General features: G+C 42.8%; 2 protein-coding genes across 3 annotated transcripts in view; both read right to left on the reverse strand.

The window, feature by feature from the left end:
* Nucleotides 1-12,535, reverse strand: part of HAUS6 (HAUS augmin like complex subunit 6) — a 56,336-nt gene extending 43,801 nt beyond the window's left edge. Inside the window, exons 1-4 of the mRNA XM_030818453.1 lie at nucleotides 11,939-12,535; nucleotides 6,720-6,815; nucleotides 4,385-4,463; nucleotides 2,251-2,383 (exon numbers count right to left, since the gene is read on the reverse strand). Of these exons, the coding sequence (XP_030674313.1) occupies nucleotides 2,251-2,383; nucleotides 4,385-4,463; nucleotides 6,720-6,815; nucleotides 11,939-12,066 (436 nt within the window). The 5' untranslated portion in view covers nucleotides 12,067-12,535. The remainder of the gene's footprint in view (nucleotides 1-2,250; nucleotides 2,384-4,384; nucleotides 4,464-6,719; nucleotides 6,816-11,938) is intronic.
* A 4,362-nt stretch (nucleotides 12,536-16,897) lies between these two features.
* Nucleotides 16,898-18,664, reverse strand: part of PLIN2 (perilipin 2) — a 62,150-nt gene continuing 60,383 nt past the window's right edge. For both annotated transcript variants that reach the window (XM_030818518.1, XM_030818483.1), the window contains one exon: nucleotides 16,898-17,262. In XM_030818518.1, the coding sequence (XP_030674378.1) occupies nucleotides 17,128-17,262 (135 nt within the window). In that variant the 3' untranslated portion in view covers nucleotides 16,898-17,127. The remainder of the gene's footprint in view (nucleotides 17,263-18,664) is intronic.

Below are 18,664 nucleotides of genomic sequence, written 5' to 3' on the forward strand. Positions count from 1 at the left end.
AATACAACAAAAACATGAGTATTCTGAAAATCAGGGACTTCCACAATGCATTAACGTTGCTTATACAGGTCCTAGCACTGCCTCAGAGAAACCACCAGAATTGGCCGGGTGCGGTGGCTCACGCCTGTAATCCCAGCACTTTGGGAGGCCAAGGCAGGCAGATCACGAGGTCTGGAGTTCGAGACCAGCCTGACCAACACAGTGATACCCCATCTCTACTAAAAATACAAAAAAATTAGCCAGGCATGGTGGCGCATGCCTGTAGTCCCAGCTACTCGGGAGGCTGAAGGAGTAGAATCCCTTGAATCCGAGAGGTGGAGGTTGCAGTGAGCCCAGATCGCACCACTACACTCCAGCTTGGGCAACAGAGTGAGACTTCGTCTGGGAAAAAAAAAAAGAAACCATCAAAATTTCTGAATATTTAACAGGAAATGAGTTTACCAAATTTAGAAGTTATCTAGAGTCTGAACATGTTGACTGGAATTGGTTTAAATCCAGAAATAGGACAATTCATGCTTAGAAGTCTTATGCCTTATTAAATCCAAACACACATATTTTACATAAAATAGTTTGTATTACATGTAATTGGGGTAGATCATCCACTAGCAGAAAAATTGGAAACATTCTTATATTACATTTGTAATCCTAGCACTTTGGGAGGCCAAGGTGGGAGGATTACTTGAGACCAGGAGTTTGAATCAAAACCAGCCTGGGCAACATAGGGAGACGCACACCATCTCTAAAAAAAAATAAATTTTTTTTTTTGAGACTGAGTCTGCTCTATCACCCAGGCTAGAATGCAGTGGTACGATCTTGGCTCACTGCACCCTCTGCCTCTCAGGTTCAAGTGATTCCCGTGCCTCAGCCTCCCAAGTAGCTGGGATTACAGGTGCCCACCACCATGCCCGGCTAATTTTTGTATTTTTAGTAATGACAGGGTTTCACCATGTTGGCCAGGCTGGTCTCGAACTCCTGACCTCAAGTGATCTGCCTATCTCCGCCTCCCAAAGTGCTGGGATTACAGGCATGAGCCACCACACCCAGCCAAAAAATAAACATTTTTTTTAAGTACAAATTGCTCTTAAACATGAAACAATTTTCAACCTCACTAATAAGAGAAATACAAATTAAAACTGTACTGAGATTCCACTGTAACCTATCAGACTGAAAAGATTAAAATGTCTGGTCATATACTATGTTAATAAGCCTTTAGGAAAACAGACATTATCCATACAATAGTGATAAAAGTATCAATTGTCACTGGGCGCAGTGGCTCATGCATGTAATCCCAGCACTTTAGGAGGCCAAGGCAGGAAGACTGACTGAGCACAGGGGTTCAAGACCAGCCTGGGAAATATGGTGCGACCTCGGTATTTAAAAAAAAAAAAAAAAATGGCCGGGCGTGGTGTCTCATGCCTGTAATCCTAACGCTTTGGTGTAATCCTAACACTTTGGGAGGCTGAGGCAGGCGGGTCACCTGAGGTCGGGAGATCGAGACCAGCCTGACCAACAGGGAGAAACCCCATCTCTACTAAAAATACAAAATTAGCCGGGCATGGAGGCACATGCCTGTAATCCCAGCTACTCAGGGGGCTGAGGCAGAAGAATCGCCTGAACCCAGGAGGCAGAGGTTTCGGTGAGCCGAGATCGCGCCATTGCACTCCAGCCTGGACAACAAGGACAAAAACTCCGTCTCAGAAAAAAAAAAAAAAAAAGCCAGGCGCATTGGTTCACACCTGCAATCCCAATACTTTGGGAGGCCCAGGTGGGCAGATCATCTGAGGTCAGGCGTTCAAGACCAGCCTGGCTAACATGGTAAAACCTGTTTCTACTAAAAATTAGCCAGGCACGGTGGCACACACCTGTAATCCCAGCTACTCAGGAGGCTGAGACAGGAAAATTGCTTGAACACGGGAGGCAAAGGTTGCAGTGAGCCAAGATCACGCCATTGCACTCCAGCTTGGGCAACAAGAGCAAAACTCTGTCTCAAAAAAAAAAAAAAAAAAAAAAAGAAATGTTTCCCAGTGCTTGTATTAGAACATAATAAAATAATATAAAGTAGTCACTATGTTTATTATGAGAAGATTTTAAAGTACAGTTCCAGTAGAATATTAACCATTTCCTTTTTGGGGTACATTAATCTTTTAACTTACCTTGCTTTTACTAAGATCTCTTCATGATTTAAAAATTGTAAAGAACAATAAAAATTTAAGAATCAAAACAAAAAAATCTTTTATAAGTTGAACTTACTTTTAGAATTGGATTTAATATATTTCATTGCAACAAATCTTGCAAAATGATACATCAGATGAATAAACTTAGGACCACCAGGAGAAAGAAATAGTGAACCAACAACTTGAGGAAAGCTACTTCCACATTCACCCTATGAAGAAAAGAAATAAGATGATTTGAAGACCTTGTTAACAATAATTCTTACATTTACATCATACTATTTTTGTTAAAGGGTGTGACAATCTTGCAACAGAAGTCCCACATTTTCATGAGCACTATGCTATAGGTTGGCATGGGGTTCCCTAGTACCTCTTCATAGCACAGTGGCTTGGACATGTCCAATTCTGCAGCAGAGTGTAAAGCAGTACAAGTGGGTAAGGCCCCCAGCCCACTGTCTCCTCATCATACTGTTTTTGAAGCATAAAAGAATTTGATCAGGGCTGGGTGTGGTGGCTCATACCTGTAATCCCAGCATTTTGGGAGGCCGAGGCAGACGGATCACTGGAGGTCAGGAGTTCAAGACCAGCCTGGCCAACATGGTGAAACCCCGTCTCTACTAAAAATACAAAAGTTATCTGGGCGTGGTAGTACATGGCTGTAATCCTAGCTACTCAGGAGGCTGAGGTGGGGGAATCACTCGAACCTGGGAGGCAGAGGTTGCAGTGAGCCGAGATTGTGCCATTGCACTCCAGCCTGGGTGACAGAACAAGACTCTGTCTCAAAATAAAAAATAAAAAAATTTTTAAAAAAGAAAAAGAATTTGATCAGAATTATTCCATTTAAATCACAAGTTACATGTTTTGGTTTTTCTAAACTCTACGTGGGACCTGGTCAGAAAAAACAATTATAATGATACAGACACAATCATTGATACTATCTGGGGAAACAAACTAAAATAATATATGGTTGAAAAAGTTTTCTTTAAACAAAAACTGTGCTATAAACTCTCAGGAACTCTAAAACCTATTTTCAGTACACCTGGCCAGCAAAGCTGGTTTCTTCGAAATATACAGAATCCCAACCAAAAACCATCAAAGAAGACTATTTTAACTAATATTTCCTTCCTTATACTGATAGCATTAAAGCATTAAAAAGATTTCACCTCTAAAAAGTTAAAGAGTTAAAGTAGTTTTTAACTTTTTTAATTTTATTATTATTATACTTTAGGTTTTAGGGTACATGTGCACAATGTGCAGGTTTGTTACATATGTATACATGTGCCATGTTGGTGTGCTGCACCCATTAACTCATCATTTAGCATTAGGTATATCTCCTAATGCTATCCTTCTCCACTCCCCCAATCCCACAACAGTCCCGTGTGTGTGTGTGATGTTCCCCTTCCTGTGTCCATGTGTTCTCATTGTTCAATTCCCACCTATGAGTGAGAACATGTGGTGTTTGGTTTTTTGTCCTTGCGATAGTTTGCTGAGAATGATGGTTTCCAGTTTCATCCATGTCCCTACAAAGGACATGAATGCATCATTTTTTATGGCTGCATAGTATTCCATGGTGTATATGTGCCACATTTTCTTAATCCAGTCTTTCATTGTTGGACATTTAGGTTGGTTCCAAGTCTTTGCTATTGTGAATAGTGCTGCAATAAACATATGTGTGCATGTGTCTTTATAGCAGCATGATTTATAATCCTTTGGGTATATACCCAGTAATGGGATGGCTGGGTCAAATGGTATTTCTAGTTCTAGATCCCTGAGGAATCGCCACACTGACTTCCACAATGGTTGAACTAGTTTACAGTCCCACCAACAGTGTAAAAGTGTTCCTATTTCTCCACATCCTCTCCAGCACCTGTTGTTTCCTGACTTTTTAATGATGGCCATTCTAACTGGGGTGAGATGGTTATCTCATTGTAGTTTTGATTTGCATTTCTCTGATGGCCAGTGATGATGAGCATTTTTTCATGTGTTTTTTGGCTGCATAAATGTCTTCTTTTCAGAAGTGTCTGTTCATATCTTTCGCCCACTTTTTGATGAGGTTGTTTGTTTTTTTCTTGTAAATTTGTTTGAGTTCATTGTAGATTCTGGATATTAGCCCTTTTTAACTTCTTAAAGTCTGTATCTTCTAACAAAAAGAATATGCCTTTAACTTTAACTTCTTAACGTCTGTATCTTCTAACAAAAAGAATAATACTTACAGAAATCCTTTTTATCCATTCACAGCAATGTTTTCGGAATTCAGTATCACTCTTTTGGTCAAATGGGGGCCAACAAAATCTGGAAAACAAAAATAAAAGCATTAGGACTATGCACAACAATGGCCAAAAAAAGCCTCAGCAAATTTTTTAAAAATCAAACTTATTTCTAATACCAGAAATATTAACACATGGCCAAGCGTGGTGGCTTACACTTGTAATCCCAGCACTTTGGAAAGCGAATGCAGAAAGATCACTTGAGGCCAGGAGTTCGAGACCAGCCAGGCCAACATGGAGAAATCCCATCTCTACTAAAAATATAAAATTAGCTAGGCATAGTGGTGTGTGCCTATAGCCCCAGCTACTCGGGAGGCTGAGGCACGAGTATTGCTTGAACCCAGGAGGTGGAGTCTGCAGTGAGCCAAAATGGCACCACTGCACTGCAGCCTGGGTGACCTTATCTCAAAAGAAAAAAAAACCATTAAAGCGAAATGAATTAAAGCTAACCTTCTTAGATACCAGCTAGAGAGACCAACCTGTGAGAAATTCAATTTTTTTATTTATAAACATCTATAGGGTTGAGTTCTGTTTCATACAAATAACTAAAATGTATTAAATGAGGGAATGAACAGCTATAAAAATTGCTGAAAATCAGCTAAAGACAACAATCTCAATGGATCCACTGGGCTAGTGCATAAAGACAATATAAATAAATTAGTAAATTAAGCCTGAAAAGAAATAGTAATCTTGCCGGAGAGAAACATAAACAGATATATATGAAGAAGAGAAAAAATGGCATACAAGATTATGACTCCTAGAGATCATCCTTATCATAACTGTGGGTGCTATTGTTTTGTGGCTAAACAAGACAGAAAAACATTAAAAAGAAAAGTTTTGCCTCAACTTTGGCCTAAAATATTAGGGTTTAAAATTTACCTACTGCTTTCCTTTCACAGTCAGGTTTTTCCAAATTTTTATTCTGAGGCATAATAATTTAAGGCCTCATACTTTTTCTATAACCACATTCAGTATTCGCAGAAAAAACTGAGCATGCATAGGGAACAAAAAGACTAAAAGGCTAGAATGTCAACAGTGATACTCCGTGGTTGACGGGTTTCAAACCAATTTTTACATTTTCCTATATTTTCTGAATTACTTAAAATGAGCCATAATGTTGATAATCAGCCAAAAAAAAAAAAGTAAAAATGTATTTTTATTTGGACAGAAGAAGCTCTATACCTAATAGGGAATTCCAAAAAATGATCCAAACATCCCTATTCTCCTGCATACTCAGAACTTTAAATAAAAGCAAAATATTCAAAATAGATTATCAAAAATGAAAATAATGCCCTAAGCGATAGATCTACTTGTTGCTTTTCTATATAAAAGATTGATTGCACAATATAAATATCAAAATAAATTTGAACACTTTTTTAGATAGAAGAAACACAAATCACATGCAAAATAACTTAGAACTGAGACTTGTGGGTGTTTACATTTTTATCTCCTTCTTAAACTAATATTCAACAGCATATAACAATAGAGTAAATGTAATAGGAATGATTTTTGCCTAAAGCAATTGATGCTTTAATATATCACTGAAAAAAATAAGGATTTACAGTGAACCATGTAGACAAAACAACACTGCCTATAGGAAAAGTGGTAAGGCACAGAGTACTGAGCAAAAAAAAAATAGGGCAAAATCAAGTTCATACAGATTGAGATCAGTTAATTGTTTTGCTAACAATAATTTGCTTAATTATTAAGACCACAAAGAAAATGTTAAGAATTACATAAAATAAAAACTATATTACCTATAAAATACACAATGATTTTAAGATATGTACCAAAGAAAAAAATCACCCAGATTTATAAAGATTAAGTATTAAATGTATAAGACTCAAAGCTGAATTTTGTAATATTCATTCAAAACAACAGTCAAAAGCCAAGTTGAAATTCTGGCTTATGCCGGGTGCGGTGGCTCACACCTGTAATCCCAGCACTTTGGAAGGCTGAGGCAGGTGGATCACCTGAGGTCAGGAGTTTGAGACCACCAGCCTGACCAACAAGATGAAACCGCAGCTCCAATAAAAATGCAAAATTTAGCTCGGCGTGGTGGCAGGCGCCTGTAATCCCAGCTACTCAGGAGGCTGAGACAGGAGAATTTCCTGAACCTGGGAGGCGGGGGTTGCAGTGAGCTTAGATCGCGCCACTGCACTCCAGCCTGGATGACGGAGTGAGACTCTGTCTCAAAAAAAGGAATTCTGGCTCTTATCAAAACACAGTCCATTTTCAAAATTGGAAAGAAACCTAAGCAAATGAAATTATTTTTCCTTACTTGAAAATTTCTTTGGTGAGAGACTGGTCCAGAACTTGAAACAAAAAATAAGAAACTATATGAAAGGCATCACGGTTCAGCTTGTCAAACATGTTCCTAGTGGTTAAAAATGAAATAGAAATAGAAAAAGAAAAAGGTTAATAAACTAAACATCACCAAAAGCTGCGTAAGAGTTTGACACAAATTAATGTTTTCATTCTCTTCAGGAAGTCGAGGCAAATTAATTTTTCTCATTCATGTACATTTTATAACCAGTTAAGAAAAACATACAAGCTTTCATTTTCTAATTCTGAAAACACAGATTCAATATAAGACTGGCAGAACTGGCTTTAATGAAAACACTTTACAGAAAGAAAAGGAAGGAAAACCTATTTTGAGAGAGAACCATGCCTTATAATGGTAACAACCTACATTTATTGAATAACAATAAATAGTTAATATTTATTAAGAGTTTCCTATTTGCCAAGCATTCTTCTAGGCCTTCTACAAGCAGTAACTTAGCTAATCTTCACTACTATCACATACTATCTACTTTAACACAAATTATTTTATTTAATCCTAATGACACTAGATAGTAGTTTGATTATCTTCATTATCCAGATGAGGAAACCTAAATTTAGAGGTTAGAAATTTGCCCAAAATCGCTTAACCAGAAAGTAGAAAAGCACTGATTTGAAATATATCACCTCACCCTAGAGTCCAGGGTCTTCACTACTAGATTTTTATTCCCAGAACCATCTTTATAACATAATGCCGGCATTAGTTTTTATTGTTCCAATTACCCTAATTAATCAAAACAAAGCCTAAAAAAAAAAAATGTGAAAACAAAAACGAAAAAACACTAAACCCTTTAAGAAATGTCACACAACTATAAGGAATCAAGAGTTAACTGAAATAGCAAAGCATGAAATTTCCTTCCAAAAAATCAAATCAAGTGAATTTCTGACTTAGGATTACTACTCTCTTGCGTAAGTTCCTATCCCTATCCATTTGTCAAACAACACTTTTGTCCTTGGAATGTCTCTACTCTTCAAGTAACGCAAATGAAGTTCCATCTATCCTACTTCCTTACCATCTCTCAAACCTGTTGTTTTTTCACAAAGTATCTTATTCTCTTCTCTTTGACACTTACTGTAATTTGTAATAAGATATTTGTTGAAGATTTGTTCCTTCACTAGACTAAAATTCTGTAAGGGGCCGGGTGCAGTGGCTCACGCCTGTAATCCCAACACTTTGGGAGGCCAAGGCAGGCAGATCATGAGTCAAGAGATTGAGACCATCCTGGCCAACATGGTGAAACCCCATCTCTACTAAAAATACAAAAATTAGCTGGGCGTGGTGGCATGCACCTGTAATCCCAGCTACTCAGGAGGCTGAGGCAGGAGAATCGCTTGAACCCAGAAGGCAGAGGTTGCAGTGAGCCAAGATCGCGCCACTGCACTCCAGCCTGGCAATAAAGCAAGACTTCGTCTCAAAAAAAAAAAAAAAAAAAATATGTAAGGGAAAATTTATATCTATTCTGTTCACCACTGTACAGCCAGGTCCAATACAGTGGTCAATAAATATTTGTTGAATGAACAAATAAATGAATCACCTCTTTTTATTCCTACTGCCACTTTAGTTCAGGCCTAGATAATTAACTGCAAAGCCCTTCTTCCCCTTCTATCTATTCTCTGTAATGCAACCATATGATTTTTCCAAACTGCAAACCTTTTGGGCAAATACCTTGGAACGGATTGCTGAGTCATATGTTAAGTATATGTTTAACATTTTTAAAAAGTGGAGTCGGGCCCGATGGCTCACGCCTGTAATCCCAGCACTCTGGAAGGCCGAGGCGGGTGGATCACCTGAGGTCGGGAGTTCGAGACCAGCCTGACCAACACGGAGAAACCCCGTCTCTGCTAAAAATACAAAATTAGCGGGGCATGGTGGCACATGGCTGTAATCCCAGTTACTCCAGAGGCTGAGGCAGGAGAATCGCTTGAACCCGGAGGCGGAGGTTGCGGTGAGCCAAGATCATGCTATTGCACTCCAGCCTGGGCAACAAGAGCAAAATTCCGTCTCAAAAAAAAAAAAAAGAAATAAAAGTGGTCATACCACTACAGGGTCATAGAAACAAAAAAATCATAAACTGCAAACCAAAGAGAACGTATATGTATAAAATATAAGTGAATAAAAAACAATGGGTTTTTTTGTTGCTGTTGTTGTTTTGTGGTTTTGAGACAGAGTCTCGCTCTGTCACCCAGGCTGAAGTGCAGTGGCACGATCTCGGCTCACTGCAAGCTCCGCCTCCCGGGGTTCACGCCATTCTCCTGCCTCAGCCTCCTGAGTAGCTGGGACTACAGGCGCCCGCCAACACACCCGGCTAATTTTTTGTATTTTTAGTAGAGACGGGGTTTCACCGTGTTAGCCAGGATTTTCTCAATCTCCTGACCTCGTGATCTGCCTATCTCGGCCTCCCAAAGTGATGGGATTACAGGCATGAGCCACCGCGCCCGGCCACTTTTTTGTTTTTAAGAGAGAGGGTCTCACTCTTGTTACCCAGGCTGGAGTGCAGTGCTACCATCATAGCTCACTGTAGCCTCAAACTCCTTGGCTCAAGCAATACTTCCACCTTGCTCTCCCAAAGCACCGGGGGGCATTAACAGAGGTTGGTGAAACCCACAACATTGGCCCTAGTCCTACATAATTACTTTATTTAAGAGAGACCACCAAGGGTCTCACTATGTTGCCCAGGCTGGTCTCAAATTTCTGGCCTCAAGCAATCTCCCACCTCAGCCTTCTGAGTAGCTGGATTTACAAGTGCATCCAGCAATTTTAAAAGTAAATTTGGCAGGGTGCAGTGGCTCACGCCTGTAATCCCAGCACTTTGGGAGGCCAAAGCAGGTGGATCACGAGGTCAGGGGTTCAAGATTCAGCCTGGCCAAGATGGAGAAACCCTGTCTCTACTAAAAATACAAAAAAATTAGCCAGGCGTGGTGGCAGGCGCCTGTATTCCCAGCTACTCGGGAGGCTGAGGCAGAGAACTGCTTGAACCAGGGAGGCGGGGGTTGCAGTGAGCCGAGATCACACCACCACTGCACTCCGGCCTAGGTGACAGAGCAAGACTCCGTCTCAAAAAAAAAAAAAAAAAGAAAAGAATTAAAATTAGCCAGGCATGGCAGCAGGCACCTGTAATTCCAGCTACTCAGGAGGCTGAAGTGGAAGGAAGGTTCACGTGAGCCCAGGAGATGGAGGCTGCAGTGAGCCATATTCAGGCCACTGCACTCCAGCCTGGGAGACAGAGCCAGACTATCTCAAAAAATAAAAACAAAAAAGTAAATTTGATGCCACATCCATGTTTAAAGCATTTAAAGGGGACATGTGTTACAAGATGGTGGATCCTGCAGAGAAAAGGGAATGCTTGTACTTTGTTGGTACTTTGTTGGTGGAATGCAAAGTAGTACAGCCATTATGGAAAACCATAGGGTCTTTAAAAAACTAAAACTAGAAGTACCATATGATCCAGCAATCCCACTGTTGGGTATATATCCAAAAGGAAGGAGATCAGTATATGAAAGAGACATCAGCACTCCCATGTTTAGTGACACATTATTCACAATAGTCGAGATACAGAATCAACCTAAGTTGAATGGATAAAGAAAACAGATGAATGGATAAAGAAACTGTGGTATATATACACAATGGAACATTATTCAGCCACACAAAAGAAGAAAATCCTGTCATTTGCAGCAACATGGATGGGACTGGAGGTCATTATCTTAAGTAAAACAAACCAGGCACGAAAAGACAAATATCACGTTCTCACATGTGAAAGCAAAAAAAGCGGACCTCATGGAGGTAGAGAGTAGAATGGTGGTTAACACAGTCTAGCAAAGGAAGAGGAGAGAGGGAGGGATGAAGAGAAGTTGATTATTGGGTACCAAAATACAGTTAGATAGAAGGAATAAGTTCTAGTGTTCAATAGTACATAAGTGAAACTATAGTTAAAAATAATTTATTGTATATTCTAAAATAGCTAGAAAAGAACTGAAATGTTTCCGACACAGAGGAAAGATAAACGTTTGAGATGATGGCTATGCCATTTATCCTAATCTGATCATTATACATTGTATAAGTGTATCAAAATATCAAAATTTTATATCCCCAAAATATGTACAACTATGATACATAAATAAAAGAAAATAGGCCAGGCTCGGTGGCTCACATCTGTAATCCCAGCACTTGGAGTGGCCAAGGCAGGGGGATTGCTGGAGGCCAGGAGCTCAAGACCAGCCTGGGCAACATGCTGACCCTAGGCATGGTGCCATGCACCTGTAGTCCCAGCTACTCGGGAGGGTGAAGTGGGAGGATCGCCTGAGCCCAAGAGTTGGAGGCTGCAGTGCGTTGTGATCGCACAACTGCACTCCAGACTGGGTGACAGAGCGAGACTCCGTCTCAAAAAAAAAAAAAAAAAAAAAAGATACAAAAATTAGCTGGGCGTGGTGGCACGTGCCTGTAATCCCAGCTACTCGGGAGGCTGAGGCAGGAGAATTGCTTGAACCAGGGAGTTGGAGGTTGCAGTGAGCCGAGATCGTGCCACTGCACTCCAGCCTGGCAACAGAGCGAGACTCCATATGAAAGAAAAGAATTCCTCTTGGCCTACAGTGGTTATGATTAAAGAGAGATAGTGGCTAAAGTTGATAAAACAGAAGTAGAAAAGGTAGGGAAGGGGCTTTTACTTTCCATACTTTTCATTAAAAGGGTATTTGTTTTTAATACCCTTCTCGGCTGTTTTATGCTAACTCCAGCATGCCTTACTAATTCAAAAATTAAAATTATAAAATTAAACAACCACCTTCAAAGGCTCCCTTGAGTCCAAAAGGCGTTTTGTACGTATGGTTCCCATGCTCTTCCACTACCACCCGCCATCCCTCCCACTACTTCACAGAACACCCCTCCACCACCTAGGCAGAGTTAGGCTGCTCCTCCAGTTTTGCACTCGCCCCATCTGCAGACTTTTGCACTCCCCTACAGAGCGCTTCCGGCACTCTTCCATTATTTACTGTCTGTCTCTGCCACTGGCAGCAACTGGGAGTAGGAACTTTGGAGCCAATGCCTGGCATAGAGTAACTGCTCAACCAATTCTGATTAATCAACCTCCGCGGTCTACAAAAGGGCGAGTCCCCCGCTGTCCCCCGGCTCAGGCTCCCTCGCCCCGCCGGCCCCGGCCTCCTTACACTCCGAGGTGCGTGTGTGACACGATCTTTCCGCAGGCAATGGTTGCCGGGCCTGGCTCGAAGCCGAGGGCCTGCAGATACATCCAGAGATGCTCCTTCTCGAAATTGGTGACCGAGGCCGAGCTCATCCTCGCGGTAGGCACGGTGGCTGCAAAGAAAGAAAGCGCAAGCCCAGGGGACTCGGAGGGCCCTCAAGACCCCTCCCTACGGTCAGCCTGAGGTCGCGGCGGTCCTTCCATTGCCAACGCCTGCTCCTTTCACGCCCGGAGCCATTTCGCCTCAAAGGGCCTTACAGCCTCCAGGAAACTGAGCTTCTAACGGTATAGTGCGGCCACCACTGCCTCAGCGAAGCCACCACAAACCGAGACTCCCGCCCTTAAGGAAGAGCAGTGTGCGCCGGCGCCGCCAGGCTTCCGAGGGAGGAGGGACTTCCCGCAAGGACTATATCTCCCGCCATGCAATGCGCCTTTCTGTCCTCTTTTCCGGCCATGCCCAGCCAAGAAACTACAAGACCCACGGGGCATTGCGCCGCCAGCGAATTGTTCTCCGCTTGCTTAACCGCTGTCGTGCCCAGGTCCTCGGGCCTTCGGGTTTCTCATTCTTGGTTAGTGGGGTCTATTTGCTTGTGTATCCAGTTGTTACGTCACATAAAAGCCATAAATGGAGCACTGTGCCTCGGTGTAGAGAAAAAGCACTGGTTCCAACCTCCGCTATGCTCACTGTGACTCTAATCAAGTCACGTAATCTCCGAGCCTCATTTCTGTCGGCGAAATCTATGCCCTCAAATACTGGATGTTCCTTTTCCTGCTTTAAATGAAATCTGGCTCTCTATTCCCCCTGCAGTCCTTTTTTTTTTTTTTTTTTTTTTTTTTTTTTTTTTTTGAGACGGGGTTTCGCTCTTGTTGCCCAAGTTGGGGTGCAGTGACGCGATTTTGGCTCACTGCAACCTCCGCCTCCCAGGTTCAAGCGATTCTCCTGCCTCAGCCTCCCAAGTAGCTGGGATTAACAGGTGTCCGCCACCACGCCCGGCTAATTCTTTGTATTTTTAATAGAGACGGGGTTTCACCCTGTTGGCCGGCTGGTCTCGAACTCCTGACCTCAAGTTATCTGCCGGCCTTGGCCTCCCAAAGTGCTGGGATTACAGGCGTGAGCCACTGCGCCTGGCCGCCTGCAGTCCTCCTAATTGACAGCTGTTGCCTACCACAAACCCCACTGACAACAGGGCCTGGAAGTGGATTGGGTAACCTGCTTTTAAGTCTCATTGCTACCTCTGGCAATTATTGCCTCCAGCCTCACTAAAACCACCTTAATAAAAAAGACAGAGGCAGGGCACAGTGGCTCACGCCTGTAATCCCAGCACTTTGGGAGGCCAAGGTGGGTGGATCACCTGAGGTGGGGAGTTCGAGACCAGCCTGACCAACATAGAGAAACCCCGTCTCTACTAAAAATACAAAATTAGCCGGGCGTGGTAGCGCATGCCTGTAATCCCAGCTCAGCTACTCGGGAGGCTGAGGCAGAAGAATCGCTTGAACCCGAGAGGCAGACGTTGCAGTGAGCCAAGATCCTTCCACTGCACTCCAGCCTGGGCGACAAACTGAGACTGTCTCAAAAGAAAAAAGAGGAGAGAGAGGAGAGAGAGAGAGAGAAAGAAAAGCCACCAAGTTGCCCAGGCTGGGCTCGAACTCCTGGGCTCAAGCGATCTGCCCACCTTGACCTCCCAAGGAATGAGCCACCGCGCCCAGCCTAAAACCACCTTTTGAAGTTTATGCTATCACCCATAGCTTTTCATTATGGAGGTCATCTGTAAGATCTCTGACTCCATTCTGGTGGTGCACGCCTGTGGTCCAGCTGCTCAGAAGGCTGAGGTGGGAAAATCACGTGGGCCCTGGGAGGCTGAGGCTGCAGTAAGCTGTGATTGCATGACTGCACTTCAGCCTAGTGACAGACCAAGACCCTTCTCAAAGCAAAAGAACAGCCACACACAAAAATCTCTGACTCCTGTCTCAAAAAGAGTCAAACTCTGTAAAATTGTTGCTGGAAAAACAGAGTCCTGATCCAGACCCAAAGGGAAGGTTCTTGGATCTTGTGCGGGAAATAATTTGAGGTGAATCACAGAGCACAATGAAGGAAGCAAGTTTATTGGAAACTACTCCGTTGAAGAGCGGAGCAACCTCAGAAAGCAGGCAGAGGAACACACGGTCCTTTGTTACTGTCTCTACTTGTGAGAAATTATAAAGAGCTGTAATTAAACTTGGAATGCGCAGATGTGCTCACTAAAGGTAGGGCTATTGTGCTTTTAGAGACCATTAACCTTTCAACCTAAGCTTGCGCATTAACGTCATCTTTAAGTAAAGTGGGCTGCTCTTTAGAACAAACGTGGACATTCTGCAGGCTTAGTGGGAGATGTCCTGTATGGCCATGAATATTCTGTAATTATAATTGGTAGCCAGCTTAGAATGTGGCTATTTTTAGACGATAAGCATTAATTTTATAGGAGCCTTGTAAGTGCCTAGCTACTTTAAAATGGAGTCACTCTAGTCATGTTTTATTAAACCAGAGGTCTGGTAAGCAGGCGTTCCTCTAACAAAATATTTAAAGAGGTTTATTCTGAGCCAAATATGAGTGACCATGGCCTGAGGCACAGCCAACATGGTGAAACCCCATCTCTACTAAAAAGACAGAAATTAGGCCGGGCGCGGTGGCTCACGCTTGTAATCCCAACACTTTGGGAGGCCGAGGCGGGCGGATCACGAGGTCAGGCGATCAAGACCACGGTGAAACCCCGTCTTTACTAAAAATACAAAAAGTTAGCCAGGCGTGGTGGCGGGCGCCTGTAGTCCCAGCTACTCGGAGAGGCTGAGGCAGGAGAATGGCGTGAACCCGGGAGGCAGAGCTTGCAGTGAGCCGAGATTGAGCCACTGCACTCCAGCCTGGGTGAAAAAGCGAGACTCCGTCTCAAAAAAAAAAAAAAAAAAGACAGAAATTAGCCAGGCTTGGTGGCAGCCGCCTGTAGTCCCAGCTACTCGGGAGGCTGAGGGCAGGAGAATCGCTTGAACCCGGGAGGCAGAGGTTGCAGTGAGCTGAGATCACTGTACTCCAGCCTGGGTGACAGAGCAAGTATTGGATTCTCAGTTAATCTCTTCAGAATTGGGAGGCCTGCCTGGGGAAAGATCTACTTATTTCAATAGAGATTCTATTTATTTATTTATTTATTTATTTATTTATGAGACGGAGTCTCACTCTATCGCCCAGGCTGGAGTGCAATGGTGCCATCTCTGCTCAGTGCAACATCTACCTCCTGGGTTCAAGTAATTCTCCTGCCTTGGCCTCCCAAGTAGCTGGGATTACAGGCATGCGCCACCATGCCCAGCTAATTTTGTATTTTTAGTAGAGATGGGGTTTCACCGTGTTGGCCAGGCTGGTCTGGAACTCCAGACCTCAGGTGATCTGCCCACCTCGGCCTCCCAAAGTGCTGGGATTACAGGTGTGAGCCACCGGCCAGCTTCTTTACAGACGTAGATTTCCCCCCATAAGCGACGACTTTGCAGGACCATTTCAAAATATAACAAAGAAACATATTTTGGGAAAAGATATTTTGATTTCCTTATTTATCTGTCATGTGATGTTATGCCAGTCAGGTTGGAAAGTAAGCTGGGTTATATAGGCTTAAACAAAACCCATCTGATGAGATTTTTATGGCTTGTAGGATGTGACTCCCCAAATTCTGTAGATAGGAATTTGGACAAGAAACAAAAAAGATCAGAGTTTAGTTCTCACTCACTAGGCCTCATTCTAAGATTTGGCAGCTAGGCACAATGGCTCATGCCTGTAATCCCAGCCCTTTGGGAGGCCGAGGCAGGAGGATCACTTGAGGCCAGGAATTCCAGGCTAGCCTGGTATTCTCCCACCTCAGCCTCCTGAGTAACTGGGATTACAGGCGTCTGCCACCACACCTGACAAATTTTTGTATTTTTAGTAGAGGCAGGGTTTCACCATGTTGGCCAGGCTGGTCTGGAGCTCCTGACCTCAAGTGATCTGCCCACCTTGGCCTCCCAAAGTATTGGGATTACAGATGTGAGCCACCGTGCCCAGCCTAATTTTTTAAGGTTTTCTGTTATAGAGAGAAGGTCTCACCATATTGCCCACGCTGGTTTGGAACTCCTGGGCTCAAGTGATTCTCCCACCTTGGCCTCTCAAAGTGCTGGGATTATAAGTGTGAGCCACTGCCCCTGGATTGCTTCTACAATTTACTCCCTTAACTAATACTTTTTTTTTTTTTTTTTTTTTTGAGATGGAGTCTCGCTCTGCCACCCAAACTGGAGTGCGGTGGTGTGATCTTGGCTCACTGCAACCTCTGCCTCCTGGGTTCAAGCGATTCTCCTGCCTCAGCCTCCTGAGTAGCTGGGATTACAGGCCTGTGCCACCACAGCCCGGCTAATTTTTTTTTTTTTTTTTTTTTGTATTTTTAGTAGAGACGGGGTTTCACTATGTTGGCCAGGCTGGTTTCAAACTCCTGACCTCAAGTGATCCACCCGCCTTGGCCTCCCAAAGTGCTGGGAATACAGGCAACTAATATTTAATGCTGCTCTGTGCCAGGCACTGCTCTATGCTTTTCACAAATGTTAACTATTTAATCTTCATAGCAAATCTAGCACTATTCCTGTTTTACTGATGAAAAAAAATGAGGCATAGAGAAATTAAGTAACTTGCTAAAGGACACACAGTAAGTGGCAGAGCCAGATTACAACCCAGAGTCTGAGCCCTTACCCATCATGCTATGCTTCCTCCCAGTTGACCTGCTTTTAGTCACATGCCCACCACTAGGCTAAGGGAAAGCAAAAACCTTGACCACTATACCCACTGAGACCTTCAAAAGAAGCATGAATGAATCATGGGAGACCAAAAGACAACAAATGTTCACTATACCAGCAGGAAAAAAAATTCATGAAGTCAAGATTATACAGCCCAATTTTTACTGTAAGTATTTCAGCAATTAAACTTTAAATGATTATATTAAATATGACACAGAACTAGGATCTCTTACAAAAGTTTAGATCAGCATGTCATTGCAATTAAGACCAATGTAGCCAAAAAATAGATTAACACTCTTCAAAGTCACAGGAATAAAAACAGGAAGTTTAATGTAATACAAATTGCGTATTCAACCAAAAGGGGTATTTTATTGTTAGTTATTCAACATTTTGTCCTGAGAGGACAGGGCCATTAGCATGTGAATGATTTGATCCGTTCTCCTCTTCCAAAGCTATAATATCTGGAATTTCATCAGTCTCAGATGTCAAGTCTATGGTGGTGAAATCAAACACCTGTAAAAGAAGAATCTTGGATATTGAAACGAACACTGATGAAGTGAGTTGTCAGGTCCATCTGAGCTCAGGGAGACTTTAGTGCATGTAGGTGAACCTTGCTTTGTCCATAGCTGTGCTTTTTGAAAAGATGTTTGTGGTCTTTTTCCTGCAATTCCCTCATACTTTAAAAGCACTAAGGAAACCTTTTAGAAAGGAAACTAACTAGTGGTAGAACCTAGTCAATGAAGGCTTTTTTAAAAAATACCAGATATAAAACATTTCTTATTATTCAACTATTAATCTATTACTTCCTTTAAAACAATAATACCCCACTTTTCCATAAGCAAGTCTCTAGGGAAATGTTTAGCAACTGAGGAAACAAAAGGTATTTTTATGGTTGAAACAGCCATCACAAAACCCTACCTCTTCCCTGCACAGGAAAGCCTTTAGGGACAAGAAACTCTGTCAAATTTTACTTTATATACAATTTCTATAAGCTAGGTAACGTTTCTTAGCAAACAACAGATTAAAACAAGAAAATTAAGGCCGACTGCAGTGGCTCACGCCTGTAATCCCAGCACTGTGGGAGGCCAAGGCGGGAGGATCACGAGGTTGGGAGATCGAGACCATCCTGGCTAACACGGTGGAACGCTGTCTCTACTAAAAATACAAAAAGTTAGCCAGGCATGGTGGCATGCACCTGTAGTCCCAGCTACTCAGGAGGCTGAGGCAGGAGAATCACTTGAACCCGGGAGCAGTGAGCCGAGGTTCACCTCCATTCCAGCCTTGGCAACAGAGCGAGACTCTGTCTCAAAAAAAAAAGAAAAAAGAAAAAAAAAGAAAATAACATATAACATATTACTAAAGGCTAGAATCTTGACAGCAGAGGGAAAAAACATAGCTGATTACCTAACAGAGGAAAAAGAGCTAACAGCAACAAAAATGCCTCAAAAAGACCAGGTGCGGTGGCTCACGCCTGTAATCCCAACACTTTGGCAGGTGGATCATGAGGTCAGGAGTTCGAGACCAGCCTGGCCAACATGGTGAAACCCTGTCTCTACTAATAATACAAAAATTAGCCAGGTATAGTGGCAGATGCCTGTAATCCCAGCTACTCAGGAGGCTGAGGCAGGAGAATCACTTGAACCCAGGAGCCACAGGTTGCAGTAAACCAAGATTGCACCACTGCATTCTAGCCTAGGTGACAGAGCAAGACTCTGTCTATGGAAAAAAAAAAAATCCCTCAAAAAATAGAAGGAAAGAGGGAAATTGGGGAGTTATTGTGGGGTTTTTTGGTTTTGTTTTGTTTTAGACGGAGTTTCACTCTGTCCCCCAGGTTGGAGTGCAGTGGCGTAATCTCAGCTGACTGCAACCTCAGCCTCCCAGGTTCAACCGATTCTCCTGCCTCAGCTTCCCGAGT

This window comes from Nomascus leucogenys, chromosome 1a, assembly GCF_006542625.1.
Source record: "Nomascus leucogenys isolate Asia chromosome 1a, Asia_NLE_v1, whole genome shotgun sequence".
Taxonomy (NCBI): Eukaryota; Metazoa; Chordata; class Mammalia; order Primates; family Hylobatidae; genus Nomascus; species Nomascus leucogenys.